At 41.0% G+C, this 13,470-nt stretch overlaps 1 protein-coding gene across 1 annotated transcript in view; it reads left to right on the plus strand.

The window, feature by feature from the left end:
- Nucleotides 1–13,470, plus strand: part of LOC141080594 (granulocyte-macrophage colony-stimulating factor receptor subunit alpha-like) — a 116,268-nt gene that overhangs the window by 37,555 nt on the left and 65,243 nt on the right. Inside the window, exons 4-5 of the mRNA XM_073565921.1 lie at nt 1,466–1,607; nt 12,497–12,617. Of these exons, the coding sequence (XP_073422022.1) occupies nt 1,466–1,607; nt 12,497–12,617 (263 nt within the window). The remainder of the gene's footprint in view (nt 1–1,465; nt 1,608–12,496; nt 12,618–13,470) is intronic.

Below are 13,470 nucleotides of genomic sequence, written 5' to 3' on the forward strand. Positions count from 1 at the left end.
AGTACTCAGACATACAGTTTGGACGGACTGCGCGAAGCATGAGTCAAACGCCCTAAAACTGTCAGTCTGACTGAGATGAATGTTCATTATCAGTCAGCTAAAAAAGGTGCTTCTCTTCTCCTTTAGTTCAACTCCTCTCAGTGTCCTGTCAGCTTGACTGAACAGAGGCAGGGCCGGACTGGCCATCTGGCAATTCTGGCAAATGCTAGAAGGGCCTGTCTGGTCGTGGACTGCCTTGTCTGCTATGTTGCTAACAAAATCTGTGTTCTCAAGACATTCATACTGTTAAGAGTTGTGACGGAGCACCAAGTCGCTGACTTGGTCACTTACCACTGCAGGCCACGGGTATCATTAGAAATATTGGTCTTGTAGTAAATCTTCCTTTCCTCCATCCATGGTAATATTAGCAATATAAGTATATCCCATCTGGTGCTTGGGGATGGAGATGACATGGGCCTGTGCGATTTCAAATGCCAGGGCTGAATTTCAGCCCCAGTCCGTACCTGAACAGAGGAATATGCGTTCCCAATGCCTGGCTTTACTTGACCACTATCTCCTGCTTCATGCAGCCCATCCTATTCCTACTCCTCTGAGATTTAGGATGGGTTGTGATTGATGGCAGCTGCCATCTTGGAACCCTGTCAGAGCGCAGTAGATAAAGAAATCTTTTTGCTGTATAAAGGAATTTTGAAAAATTATTCATATTTAAATGTTTATTATTTACTTTATTTATTTTAGTACATTTAATGTAAAATCCCTTTAAGAACCTAAATCAGACATTGTAAGTGATGGAAAAACTGTACAATACTATACATTGCATCCTGAATTTGTTCTACATAATTGATTATTTTTTTAGCCTTGAAAATGGAACTCATCCATTGGATCAACATCCTCTATTCTGGCTGTAGAGAAGTTGTTTTGCGATATAAGATAGGTAGATTTTTGTATTGATGCAAATCAATAATATATGTGCCTAAATTATAAAGAGACAAATTGACTAGACTATTTCAAATGCGTTGTCTCAACCTCTTATATAGGTAAAAATGCAAGGTGCTTGTAAAAAGCTTTGCTATTTAATTCTTATTAAATATTTTCTCCGTAAAGAACGGAAAGATTTTTAATTCTGTTACTGTATGTAGAGTAAATTGCGGTGACCTCCTCACAATACTGCACGTGGTCAGTTTGCCAAACAGCTTGCATGCGCAGCTCTGAAGCTTGTCTGATCATCAGATCCAGCTAGAATCAGTGGTCCTGCGCAACCCTGATGCCGACGAGGCAAGTCTACCTCTGTTTGTAGCATGGGAGAGCATTTAGTCCAGATCATTGGTGAGATCTTGATACTGGTTCGAATTGTCAATCTTCTGGAGCGCAGGAAGTCAGGAAACAAAGGACAGGTAGGCTCCTGAAGAAAGAAGATTCCAGAATAGGCAACCCTTTTTAAAACATTATCTTCTACATCTTGTAGGTTGCCAATTGTTCCTATGTATACAAAGTTTTTTATGAAATGTCACTCACATTACACAAAGGAGTAAGTGTCCAACTTTCTGTATATAATTCGTTGAAAGAAGAAGTACATAGTGGTAGAGAAGAAACATACCTGCCTGAAGGTAAGGGTCTTTTACTTGGTACTCAGCATAATTTACAATAGCTTTGTATACATGTGTGTAGATAGTGAAGGAAGTGTGTTTTTATTACTGCATTTAGGCATTACTGTAATGTGTGAGCTCTTCTTGAAAACTGGGTTTACAGTATATATTCATTTACCAGAGGGAGACACAAACAGAAAAGGACCTCTGCCAAAGAAGAGCTTTTTACAGTCCATCATAATGCACAATTCTACCTGCTTTGAAGGTGGAAATGGGCCCCTCTACCATTTGGGCTCCTGTGCAGTTGCGCAGGTTGCACCAATGGGATGTCCGCCCCTCTCTTCTACCAATCCACTGATGCTTGTCTCCTAGAACTGCCCAGGTCCCATGTGATTTTTCAAGCTTCAATCACTGGCCACAGTGATAACCAACGAATGACTACTGCAGCCAATGATTGGCTGTAGGTGTCATGTAATCATAATGCTGGAACATGATGTACAAAGTCAATACTTCACCACTACACCTATCATTGACTGCCGAGGTGACATGTCTATATGAAGAGAATAAAATGTAGAGAGCTGGTAATCACATGATGGCATGTGACCACTGCAATCACTTGTCACAAAATTGACATGTTTTGCTGCTGCAGACGGTGATTGGCTTCAGTGGTTATGGTCACATGCCGATGCTCACCAGAAGAGGGAGTTTGGAAGAAGGGATTTGAGCAGTGTGGGAAAGGAGTAGCAGTGGATTGGTAGGAATATTTAATGTCTCATCATGCTGCAATCTCCTTTAGAAAAATATTATAACAATGCAAATAACATTGCTGTCAGTACAATATATTTCTTTGCATTTTGGACTGGCACAAAAGGGTATCATGGCATCCTCTGGCAGACTTAAAGGGGTTTAAAAATATATATTTTACTCCACAGACTTGCCAAGGTTTAAAATATTAAATTAAATGTTCCTCCCCACCGATGTTTCATCATTAGCGCCCTGCTGCTGACTCTGTTTTTTGTTAAAATAAAATCGAGCTCACCATGATTGTATGTTGAGGGTGTTCAGAGCCTGGAAGCACCTTGTCAAGGCATGGAAAATGCAAAAATGAAGAGACTCCAGCTCCATTTACTGTAATTCTTTATTCACATAAACAATTCTGAGGACATACGTGTTTCAGGTGTCTGCGCACCCTTAATCATGATTTTTGTTGTCTAGCTGAGACGTCACAACATCAGCACATTTCGCAGCTGCAGTCTTTCACTAGGTTCAGCAGTAGTGCCGAGGCGGTTGACAAGAGACAACTAAGAATAGTGTTTGGTTGTCAGCCAAGACCAGTAGCAGCAGCAGAGAGCTGGCACTGGGGCAGAGATGGGGGAGTAATGTTCTTGCTGTTGTTTTAATTTTGGAAGTCCTGGGGAATAACATTTATTCTTGGAAAACCCTTTTCAGCTGTAAAAAAAAAATAAAGGAGCCACCAATTTTGTATATTAAGGAACCAAGCATCTAGCAGAAGACCAGGTCTTTGGGAGCAGGCTTTAACAATTTATTAGATCTTTCAATGATATGTCCCGTATTTGCAACTAACAAAGAATTTAATTGACTTAAAAGTACAGGAGTTTCTCACAAAATTAGAATATCATCAAAAAGTTAATTTATTTCAGTTCTTCAATACAAAAAGTGAAACTCATATATTATATAGTCATTACAGAGTGATTTCAAGTGTTTATTTCTGTTAATGTTGATGATTATGGCTTACAGCCTACTGAAATGTATATTCTGTAAACGCACTCAATACTTGGTCCGGGCTCCTTTTGCATCAATTACTGCATCAATGTGGCGTGTCATGGAGGCTATCAGCCTGTGGCACTGCTGAGGTGTTATGGGAGCCCAGGTTGCTTTGATAGCAGCCTTCAGCTCAACTGCATTTTTGTGTCTGGTGTCTCTCATCTTCCTCTTGTTATTACCCCATAGATTCTCTATGGGTATAAGGTCAGTCGAGCTTGCTCACTAATCAAGAACAGTGATACTGTTGTTTTTAAGCCAGGTATTGGCACTTTTGGCAGTGTGGACAGGTACCAAGTCCTACTGGAGAATGAAATATCTGTCTCCAAAAAGCTTTTCGGCAGAGGGAAGCATGAAGTGCTTTAAAATTTCCTGGTAGATGGCTGCCATGACTTTGGTCTTGTTAAAAGACAGTGGACCTACACCAGCAGATGACATGGCTCCCCAAACCATCACTGATTGTAGAAACTTCACACTAGACCACAAGCAGCTTGGATTGTGTGCCTCTCCACTCTTCCTCCAGACTCTGGGACCTTGATTTCCAAATGAAATGCAAAATTTACTTTCATCTGAAAACAACACCTTGGATCACTGAGCAACAATCAAGCTTTTTTCTCCTTGGCCCAGGCAAGACACTTCTGGCGTTGTCTATTAATCATGAGTGACTTGACACAAGGAATTCGACACTTGTAACCAATGTCCTGGATTCGTCTGTGTGTGGTGGCTCTAGAAGCAATGACTCCAGCAGCAGTCCAGTCCTTGTGAATCTCCCCCAACTTTTTGAATGGCCTTTTCTTAACAATCCTTTCAAGATTTCTGTTATTCCGTTGACTTGTGCACCTTTTTCTACCACACTTTTTTCCTTCCACTCAAGTTTCCTTTAATATGTTTGGATACAGCACTCTATGAACAGCCAGCTTCCCTAACAATGACCTTTTGTGGCTTACCCTCCTTGTGGAGTGTGTCAATGACTGCCTTCTAGACATCTGTCAAGTCAGCAGTCTTCCCCATGATTGTAGAGCTACTGAAGCAGACTAAGGGATCTTTTTATATGCTTAGACAAACTTTGCAGGTGTTTTTTGTTAATTATTCTAATTTACTGAGATAATGACTTTTGGGTTTTCATTTGATGTAAGCTATAGTCATCAACATTAACAGAAATAAACACTTGAAATGGATCACTCTGTTTGCAATGACTCTATATAATACCAGTTTTACCTTTTGTATTGAATTGAAATAAATTAACTTTTTCATGATACTCTAATTTTTGGAGAAGCACCTGTAGATGTGCACATGTAGGAGGCGATATTATATGTTAAGAGCGTACTTAGAGGGCAATATTAATTAAGATTTAAAGGAGTTAAAAAAACTCAAGGGAGTTAAAAAAAAACTGTTAATAGTGCACTAAGGGGCATCATTAATTGTTAAGAGTCACACAAGGGGCATCTTTATTTTTGGGGGTCAATCAGTGAGAATTATCTCATTTTGGAGGTATTATTTTATGTTAAAGGGCACTCACAGGGTATAATTACATTTAAGTGATCATAATAATTTACAATAATAATAATAATTTACAATTGTAGGTTCTAGAAACACAGTCTAAAGTTAAAGGGCTTTTTCTCTAAAGGACAGTCCCTTATTATAGGGGGTGTTCGGTCTAAAACTACTCTATGTCACTGCACTGCAAACTTGTGAATCCTCAGATTGCATGCTCTGCATGCTGTGAGGGTTCTCCTTTGTCGGCGCCTGGAATGGTGGTCATATGAATACAAGTATGGGATATGCATACAGCTGGCCACATTCTGATAAGATGGGTCAATGGCTCAATGCAAATGTATTATGCAAGGCCAGAAAGAGTCTAGACTAGAGAATCTATATCGCATACATGCAATCATATGACCGTCGTTCCCGGTACTGACATCGGAGAATCCTCACAGCATGGTGTGTGCATTCTGGTGATTCACAAATTTGCAGTCACATAGAGTGACTACAGACTTGTAGATTTCTAGACTGAACAATCCATTTACAGTGGAAGAAATAAGTATTTGATCCCTTGCTGATTTTGTAAGTTTGACTACTGACAAAGGCATGAACCGTCTATAATTTTAAGGGTAGGTTAATTTTAATTTTGACGCTTTGTGAGAAGGAGACAACTGTTGGTGAAATAGTAAGAAAATGGAAGGAACACAAAATGACTGTCAATCAATATCTATCTGGGGCATCATACAAAATCTCACCTTGTGGGGTATCCATTATCATGAGAAAGGTGTATAACAATTATATGGGTACTACGGGATCTGACTGCATGGGATAATACGAAAGTGAGACCAAAGTTGATGCAGATGAGTATATTAACAAGAGGAACAAAACTAACAGAGCACTTCTTGCAATAGTAACGAAAACACAGCACAATATAGAATGATGCAAGTAAAGCAAAACTAACAGAACACTTCCTGCAACAGTAACGAATGCACAACACAATATGGAGATGTCCAGTGTAACTGAAGAGCGGGGCGCGACCGCTAATATGAACCAGTCCAACAGTAATATGACGTAGGCGTGCACGAGTCACTAAACATGGGAGTCCAGCAGTAAGTATGAGAATAAGCACACTGCATTTAATTAGGTAAGTTCAGCTATATTATGAATGAGCACGCACACAGCACTAAAGTGTAGAAGTCCTGCAATCATATGGATGGAAATGCACACGGCCCTTAAACGTAGAAAACCAGCATTATATGGGAGTAGCATTAACAGGAGAAGGTCACTATATGTACCATTTTGGGCTGAATGTCCAGCACAAGACCAGCATTGCAGCCCAACAAACAGAGGCCTAGAGGAAATGGTGATGTTAGGATTCTTTACAGGCCACAGGAGATCCAGAGGTGAATAGTTCCACACTAGAAGTCCAGACAGTAGTTAAGCACAGACAGCATCAGGGAGATGCACAGAGGACTGTAGGCAGCATAATTTGGCAGAGCACCAAGTAATGAGCAGCAGCAGCAGGGAGTCCACCAGTAGACAGGCAGGAGCTCTGGAGCCAACAGCAACAAAATACTCAGACTAAGAGGAACACACGGCCTGGACTTAAATAGTCAGAACAGACAGGAAGTTCCATGACAAGGCGAGAGTCAGGACTCAATCTTGGACAAAGGCGCACAGGCACAAAGTCCGGAATCCTTACAAGGTGAGAAATCAGTCTAAAACTACACAGGGAGAACTTGTTAATGATCTCAAGGCAGCTGAGACTGCAGTCACCAAGAAAACCATTGGTAACACATTATGCCGTGAAGGTTATAATAATAATAATAATAATAATAAATTTTATTTTTATAGCGCCGACATATTCCGCAGCACTTTACATTTCAGGTTTAAAATCCTGCAGTGCCCTCATGTCCCCCTGCTCAAGAAGGCCCATCTGAAGTTTTCCAATGAACACCTGGATGATTCTGTTAGTGATTAGGAGAAGGTGCTGTGGTCAGATGAGACAAAAATTGAGCTCTTTGGCATTAACTCAACATGTCGTGTTTGGAGGAAGAGAAATGTTGCCTATGACGCAAAGAACACTGTCCCCACTGTCAAGCATGGAGGTGGAAACATTATGTTTTGGAGGTGTTTCTCTGCAACAGGCACAGGACTACTTCATCGCATCAGTGGGAGAATGAATGGAGCCATGTACCGTAAAATCCAGAGTGACCACCTCCTTCCTTCCACCAGGACATTAAAAATGGATCGTGGCTGAGTCTTCCAGCAAGACAATGACCCAAAACATACACTGAAGGCAACAAATGAGTGGCTCAAAAAGAAGAACATTAAGGTCATGGAGTGGCCTAGCCAGTCTCCAGACCTTAATCCCATAGAAAACATATGGAGGGAGTTGTAGCTCCAAGTTGCCAAGCGATAGCCTCTAAATCTTAATGATTTAGAGATGATCTGCAAATAGGTGTGGACCAAAATTCCTCCTGACATGTGCGCAAACCTAATCATCAACTGCAAAAAACTTTTGATTGCTGTGCTTGCCAACAAGGGTTTTGCCACCAAGTATTAAGCTGTGTTTGCCAGAAGGAACAAACACTTATTTCTCACTGCAAAATGCAAATAAATGTATATAATTTATACAATGTGATTTTCTGGATTTTATTTTTGATATTCTATCTCTCAATGTAAAAATTATCCTACCCTTAAATTATAAACTGCTCATGTCTTTGTCAGTGGGCAAACTTACAAAATCAGCAAGGGATCAAATACTTATTTCCCTAACTGTAATTGCCCTAGGGATTGAAGCTTGAGGAAGATAATTTGCATATTCCAGCTGCCTTCTGGGAAAAGTGAAGAGTCTCCCTAAGCAAGAGGATCGTTGAATACAGCCAGGACCAGCAGCTTGGAAAGCATCGCCGAACCGCGCGCCTTACGGCGCGCAAATTTTTGCCTCTAGGACATTATTGCAAGTCAGCAGGATCTAGGAGCAACATGGCAGATGTGACAACCTACATGGTGAGCTGCAACATGTGCTACATGTTCACAGATCGACCAGAAGAAGAATCCAACTTCACCTACCAGAAGTGTAGATTAGTGGCCCTTTTAGAAGAAAAGGTGCGTGGTCTGGAAAAATGAATTGCAACTTTGAAACTCATCAAAAAAAGGAAGACTTCCTAGACAGAACAGAAGCATCTCTACTGGTCACAGAAGGTGAAGAAAGTGTCAGAGAACCTCCAAAAGCAGACGAGTGAAAGCATGTGACCAAAAGAAGCAAGAAGACCATAGAGACATCACCAACCACACAACTGACAAACCGATACCAAGGCCTTGTGGAGGATGATGATAGTACACCTAAGGATGAGGCACAACCAGCAAGCAAAGAAGAAAAGGGCACACAGCAACACCCAGAAGTGACAACAAAAAGTACAGCCAAGAAGCGAAGAAGAGTGGTAGCGGTGGGAGACTCACTACTGAGAGGCACAGAAGCAGCCATCTGCAGACCGGATATAACTGCAAGAGAAGTATGCTGCCTCCCAGGTGCGAAGATCAAGGATGTGACCGATAGGATACCAAAGCTCATCAGTTCCAAGGACGTCCACCCATTTCTTCTGATACATGTTGGCACCAATGACACGGCAAGGAAGGACCTACCGACAATCTGCAAGGAGTTTGAAGAGTTGGGGAAGAAAGTAAAGGAACTGGATGCACAGGTAGTTTTTTCTTCTAACCTTCCAATAGACGGGCATGACACCAGGAGATGGAACAGGATCCTTGATGCGAACAACTGGCTAAGACGATGGTGCAGACAACAAGGATTTGGATTCCTGGACCATGGTGTGAATTACCTGTACGATGGACTCCTCGCCAGAGATGGACTACACCTCAACAAACTTGGGAAACACACATTCGCCAGAAGACTTGCTACACTCATCAGGAGTGCGTTAAACTAGAAGAAGAGGGGATGGGAAGAAAAATGTTAGACACGAACATGAAACCAGATATTATACTGATGAATGATATGAGGTGTGGCAAAGAAGATCCAAGACAACATACTCAGAAGGGAGGTAAGAACATTTCAAAAACAATCAAAAGGGAGGAGATTGGAAAATTCTCTAAAATGCATGCTCGCAAACGCCAGAAGCCTGACAAACAAGATGGAAGAACTAGCTAATAGCTGCTAATAGCCAAGAATAATTATCTTTCACAATTGGTGCAGAATCCAACCAGAGGAGCAGCACTTTTAGACCTAATACTATCTTACAGACCTGACAGAATAACAAATCTGCAGGTTGTTGGACATCTAGGAAATAGCGACCACAATATTGTACAGTTTCACTTGTCTTTCGCTAGGGGGACAAGTCAGGGAGTCACAAAAACACTGAACTTTAGGAAGGCAAAGTTTGACCAGCTTAGAGATGCCCTTAATATGGTTGACTGGGACAATGTCCTCAGAAATAAGAATACAGAAAATAAATGGGAAATGTTTAAGAACATCCTTAATAGGCACTGCAAGCGGTTTATACCTTGTAAGAATAAAAGGACAAGAAATAGGAAAAACCCAATGTGGCTAAACAAAAAAGTAAGAAGGGCAATTAACAGTAAAAAGAAAGCATTTAAACTACTAAAGTAGGATGGCACCGTTGAAGCTCTAAAAAACTATAAGGAGAAAAATTCTTTATCTAAAAAAATAATTAAAGCTGCCAAAAAGGAAACAGAAAAGCACATTGCTAAGGAGAGTAAAACTAATCCCAAGCTGTTCTTCAACTATATCAATAGTAAAAGAATCAAAAGTGAAAGTGTAGGCCCATTAAAAAATTGTGAGGAAAGTATGGTTGTAGATGATGAGGAAAAAGCTAATGTATTAAACACCTTCTTCTTCACGGTATCCACGGTGGAAAATGAAATGCTAGGTGAAATGCCGAGAGACAAAGAAAACCCCTATATTAAGGGCCACCAATCTAACCCAAGAAGAGGTGCAAAACCGGCTAAATAAGATTAAAATAGATAAATCTCCGGGTCCAGATGGCATACACCCACGAGTACTAAGAGAACTAAGTAATGTAATAGACAAACCATTAGTTCTTATATTTAGTGACTCGATAGCGTTGGGGTCTGTTCCACAGGACTGGTGCATAGCAAATGTGGTACCAATATTCAAAAAGGGCTCTAAAAGTGAACCTGGAAATTATAGGCCAGTAAGTCTAACCTCTATTGTTGGTAAAATATTTGAAGGGTTTCTGAGGGATGTTATTCTGGATTATCTCAATGAGAATAACTGTTTAACGCCATGTCAGCATGGGTTTATGAGGAATCGCTCCTGTCAAACCAATCTAATCAGTTTTTATGAAGAGGTAAGCTATAGACTGGACCAAGGTGAGTCATTGGATGTGGTATATCTTGATTTTTCCAAAGTGTTTGATATCGTGCCACACAAGAGGTTGGCACACAAAATGTGAATGCTGGGTCTGGGGGAAAATGTGTGTAAATGGGTAAGTAACTGGCTTAGTGATAGAAAGCAGAGGGTGGTTATAAATGGTATATTCTCTAACTGGGTCGCTGTGACCAGTGGGGTACCGCAGGGGTCGGTGTTTGGACCTATTCTCTTCAACATATTTATTAACGATCTGGTAGAAGGTTTGCACAGTAAAATATCGATATTTGCAGATGATACAAAACTATGTAAAGCAGTCAATACAAGAGAAGATAGTATTCTGCTACAGATGGATCTGGATAAGTTGGGAACTTGGGACGAAAGGTGGCAGATGCAGTTTAACAATGATAAATGTAAGGTTATACACATGGGAAGAAGGAATCAATATCACCATTACACACTGAACGGTAAACCACTGGGTAAATCTGACATGGAGAAGGACTTGGGGATCCTAGTTAATGATAACCTTACCTGGAGCAGCCAGTGCCAGGCAGCGGCTGCCAAGGCAAACAGGATCATGGGGTTCATTAAAAGAGGTCTGGATACACATGATGAGAGCATTATACTGCCTCTGTACAAATCTCTGGTTAGACCGCACATGGAGTACTGTGTACAGTTTTGGGCATTGGTGCTCAGGAAGGATATAATGGAACTAGAGCGGGTACAAAGGAGGGCATCAAAATTAATAAAGGGGATGGGGAACTGCAATAACCAGAGAGATTAGCAAAATTAGGATTATTTAGTCTAGAAAAAAGACGACTGAGGGGCGAACTAATAACCATGTATAAGTATATAAGACTGAAATACAAATTTTTCTCCGAGCATCTGTTTATACCAAGGAAGGTGACGGTCACAAAGGGGCATTCTCTGCGTCTGGAGGAGAAAAGGTTTTACCACCAACATAGAAGAGGATTCTTTACTGTTAGGGCAGTGAGAATCTGGAATTCCCTGCCTGAGGAGGTGGTGATGGCAAACTTAGTCGAAGGGTTCAAGAGAGGCCTGGATGTCTTCCTGGAGCGTAACAATATTGTATCTTACAGTTATTGTTAGGTTCTTTAGAAGGACGTAGATCTGGGGATTTATTCTGACAGAATTTTATAGGCTGAACTGGATGGACTAATGTCTTTTTTCGGCCTTACTAACTATGTTACTAGTGTGCTGCATAAATAGAAAAAAAATGTATACTTACTTCCATTATTATTAGTGCTGCATCGCTAAGTCATAGTTCCAAAAGAAAACATATTGTAGTTACAGCCCTTCTAATATACTGAGCTTGCTAAGAGATAGCGCTAGGAAATACAGTATGTATATTGCATCTCTTGGGGATCTATTTAGGGAGCTGAATGTTTTTTTAAGAAAAGCCATATGTCATCTATATTATTATTTATTTTTAGAGCACCATTGATTCAATAGTGCTGTACATGAGACGGGGTTACATATAAGATGCATTTATCAAATACAGTGAACAAACTAACAATAACAGACTAGTACAGAAAGGACAGGGTCCTATCATTGCATGCTTAGTCTACAGGCTAATGAGGAAAGGAGACAGCAGGTTGGGGAATTTCAGCAGCTCTGGTAATGGTGAGGTGGGCTTTCAAATTCCGTCTGAACATTCCAAGTGTGGTGGATAATCAGATGTGTTGAGGCACAGAATTTGTGAGGCTGGGGGGAGAAGTTTTAGAAGCAATTTGGGGAGAAACATATGAGTGTGAAGGAGTGAAGGAGGCCTTGGGAGGACCGGAGGCTGCATGTTAAAAGATATTGGGGAATTATTTCAAAGATATATGAAGGAGACAGATTATGGATGACTTTGTAGGACAGTGTTAGCAATTTGAACTGGATACATTGGCGAATTGAGAACCAAAGAAGGGTTTTGCAAGGGGGAGAATCAGAGGAGTAGCATGGAGAGAGATGGATTAGCCAGGTAACAGAGTTAAGGACAGACTGGAGAGATGCAAGAGTGTTAGCAGGGATGCCACAGAGGAGGATATTGCAATAGTCAAGGCAGGAGATGATGAGGGCATTCACTTCCATTTTAATAGATTCAGGGTTGAGGAAAGGTCGGAATATGGAAATATTTTTTAGTTGGAGGCGGCAGGAGGAGGCAAGAACTTGGATGTGCGGTTTGAAGCCAGGACAGAGTCATGGGTTACTCTGAGACAGCTGACTTCCGGTACTGCGGAATACTTAGTTCTACTAAACTTTTGTTTTTCAGGAAAGAAATACACAGCTGCAGAGAATTTTTCCTGTGTGATTTACAATGTTGACATTGTGAACTGTTCATGGTCTGTGGGCAGGGAAGCCCGTGAAGATACTCAATATTCTTTGGTTTTCAGGTAAAAAGTAATATTAATGGGGTACTCCACTACTTTTACTTAGTTTAAATAAACATATTCCCCTATAGCATGCCTTTCTCTTCTAGTGGGATGTATTAGGTGACCACTTCAAGTGGCCACTGATTGTTTGAAGCATTCGTCTTACACCATAACTAGGAGATTGATTCTTCCAGCTCACAAGGAAGATAACCACTGCAGTCAAACAGTGGCCACTGATTGGCTGCAGTTGTCACCTAACGCCCCCATGTCGGAAGACAAAGACAAGAAACTGATAGGATACCCAAGTAGCAGTAAAGAGAAGTACGTGTTTTGCTTTGCTTTCCTAAAAGTTAATTTATATTGGTGCCAATTCTTAATCCTGCTCACGATGCACAGATCGGGATAATTGTTTTTTAACGGGTAATCCAAGCTCAAGGATAAGGGACAGCACAGAAAAATAAAAACCATCAAGCAAAACATCCTCAGAGATTCTTCCTTTGCATTTCAAACCTTATAGACTCTTAGTCTGAGCATACACGACAGGCTGTCTCCCACTTTAGAACACAGTGTGAAATTAATAAACACCATGCCACTATTTCACAAATCAAGGTGTCTTGAATGCAGTGATTGACAACTCAGTCATCCAGTCTGGAGCAGGAGAGTGCCGAGCTGTCTGTGTTTTGATTGACAGCTCTTCCATCCAAGCTGAGACGTGGAGGTGCCGAGCTCCAATCAGGTTTTCCCTGTTCCTTATGAAACTTATCTTGGCTGGCAGTCCCAGATTCCTGTCAGTTGTAGCTTCAGATCAGTGTGGATTGTTTTTCTGTGCCTTGTGCTTTGCTTGTAGATCTATTGCTGCCAGACTTTGGACCTC

Source organism: Dendrobates tinctorius, unplaced genomic scaffold, assembly GCF_039654945.1.
Source record: "Dendrobates tinctorius isolate UK_male_01 unplaced genomic scaffold, ASM3965494v1 ptg000016l, whole genome shotgun sequence".
NCBI lineage: Eukaryota > Metazoa > Chordata > Amphibia > Anura > Dendrobatidae > Dendrobates > Dendrobates tinctorius.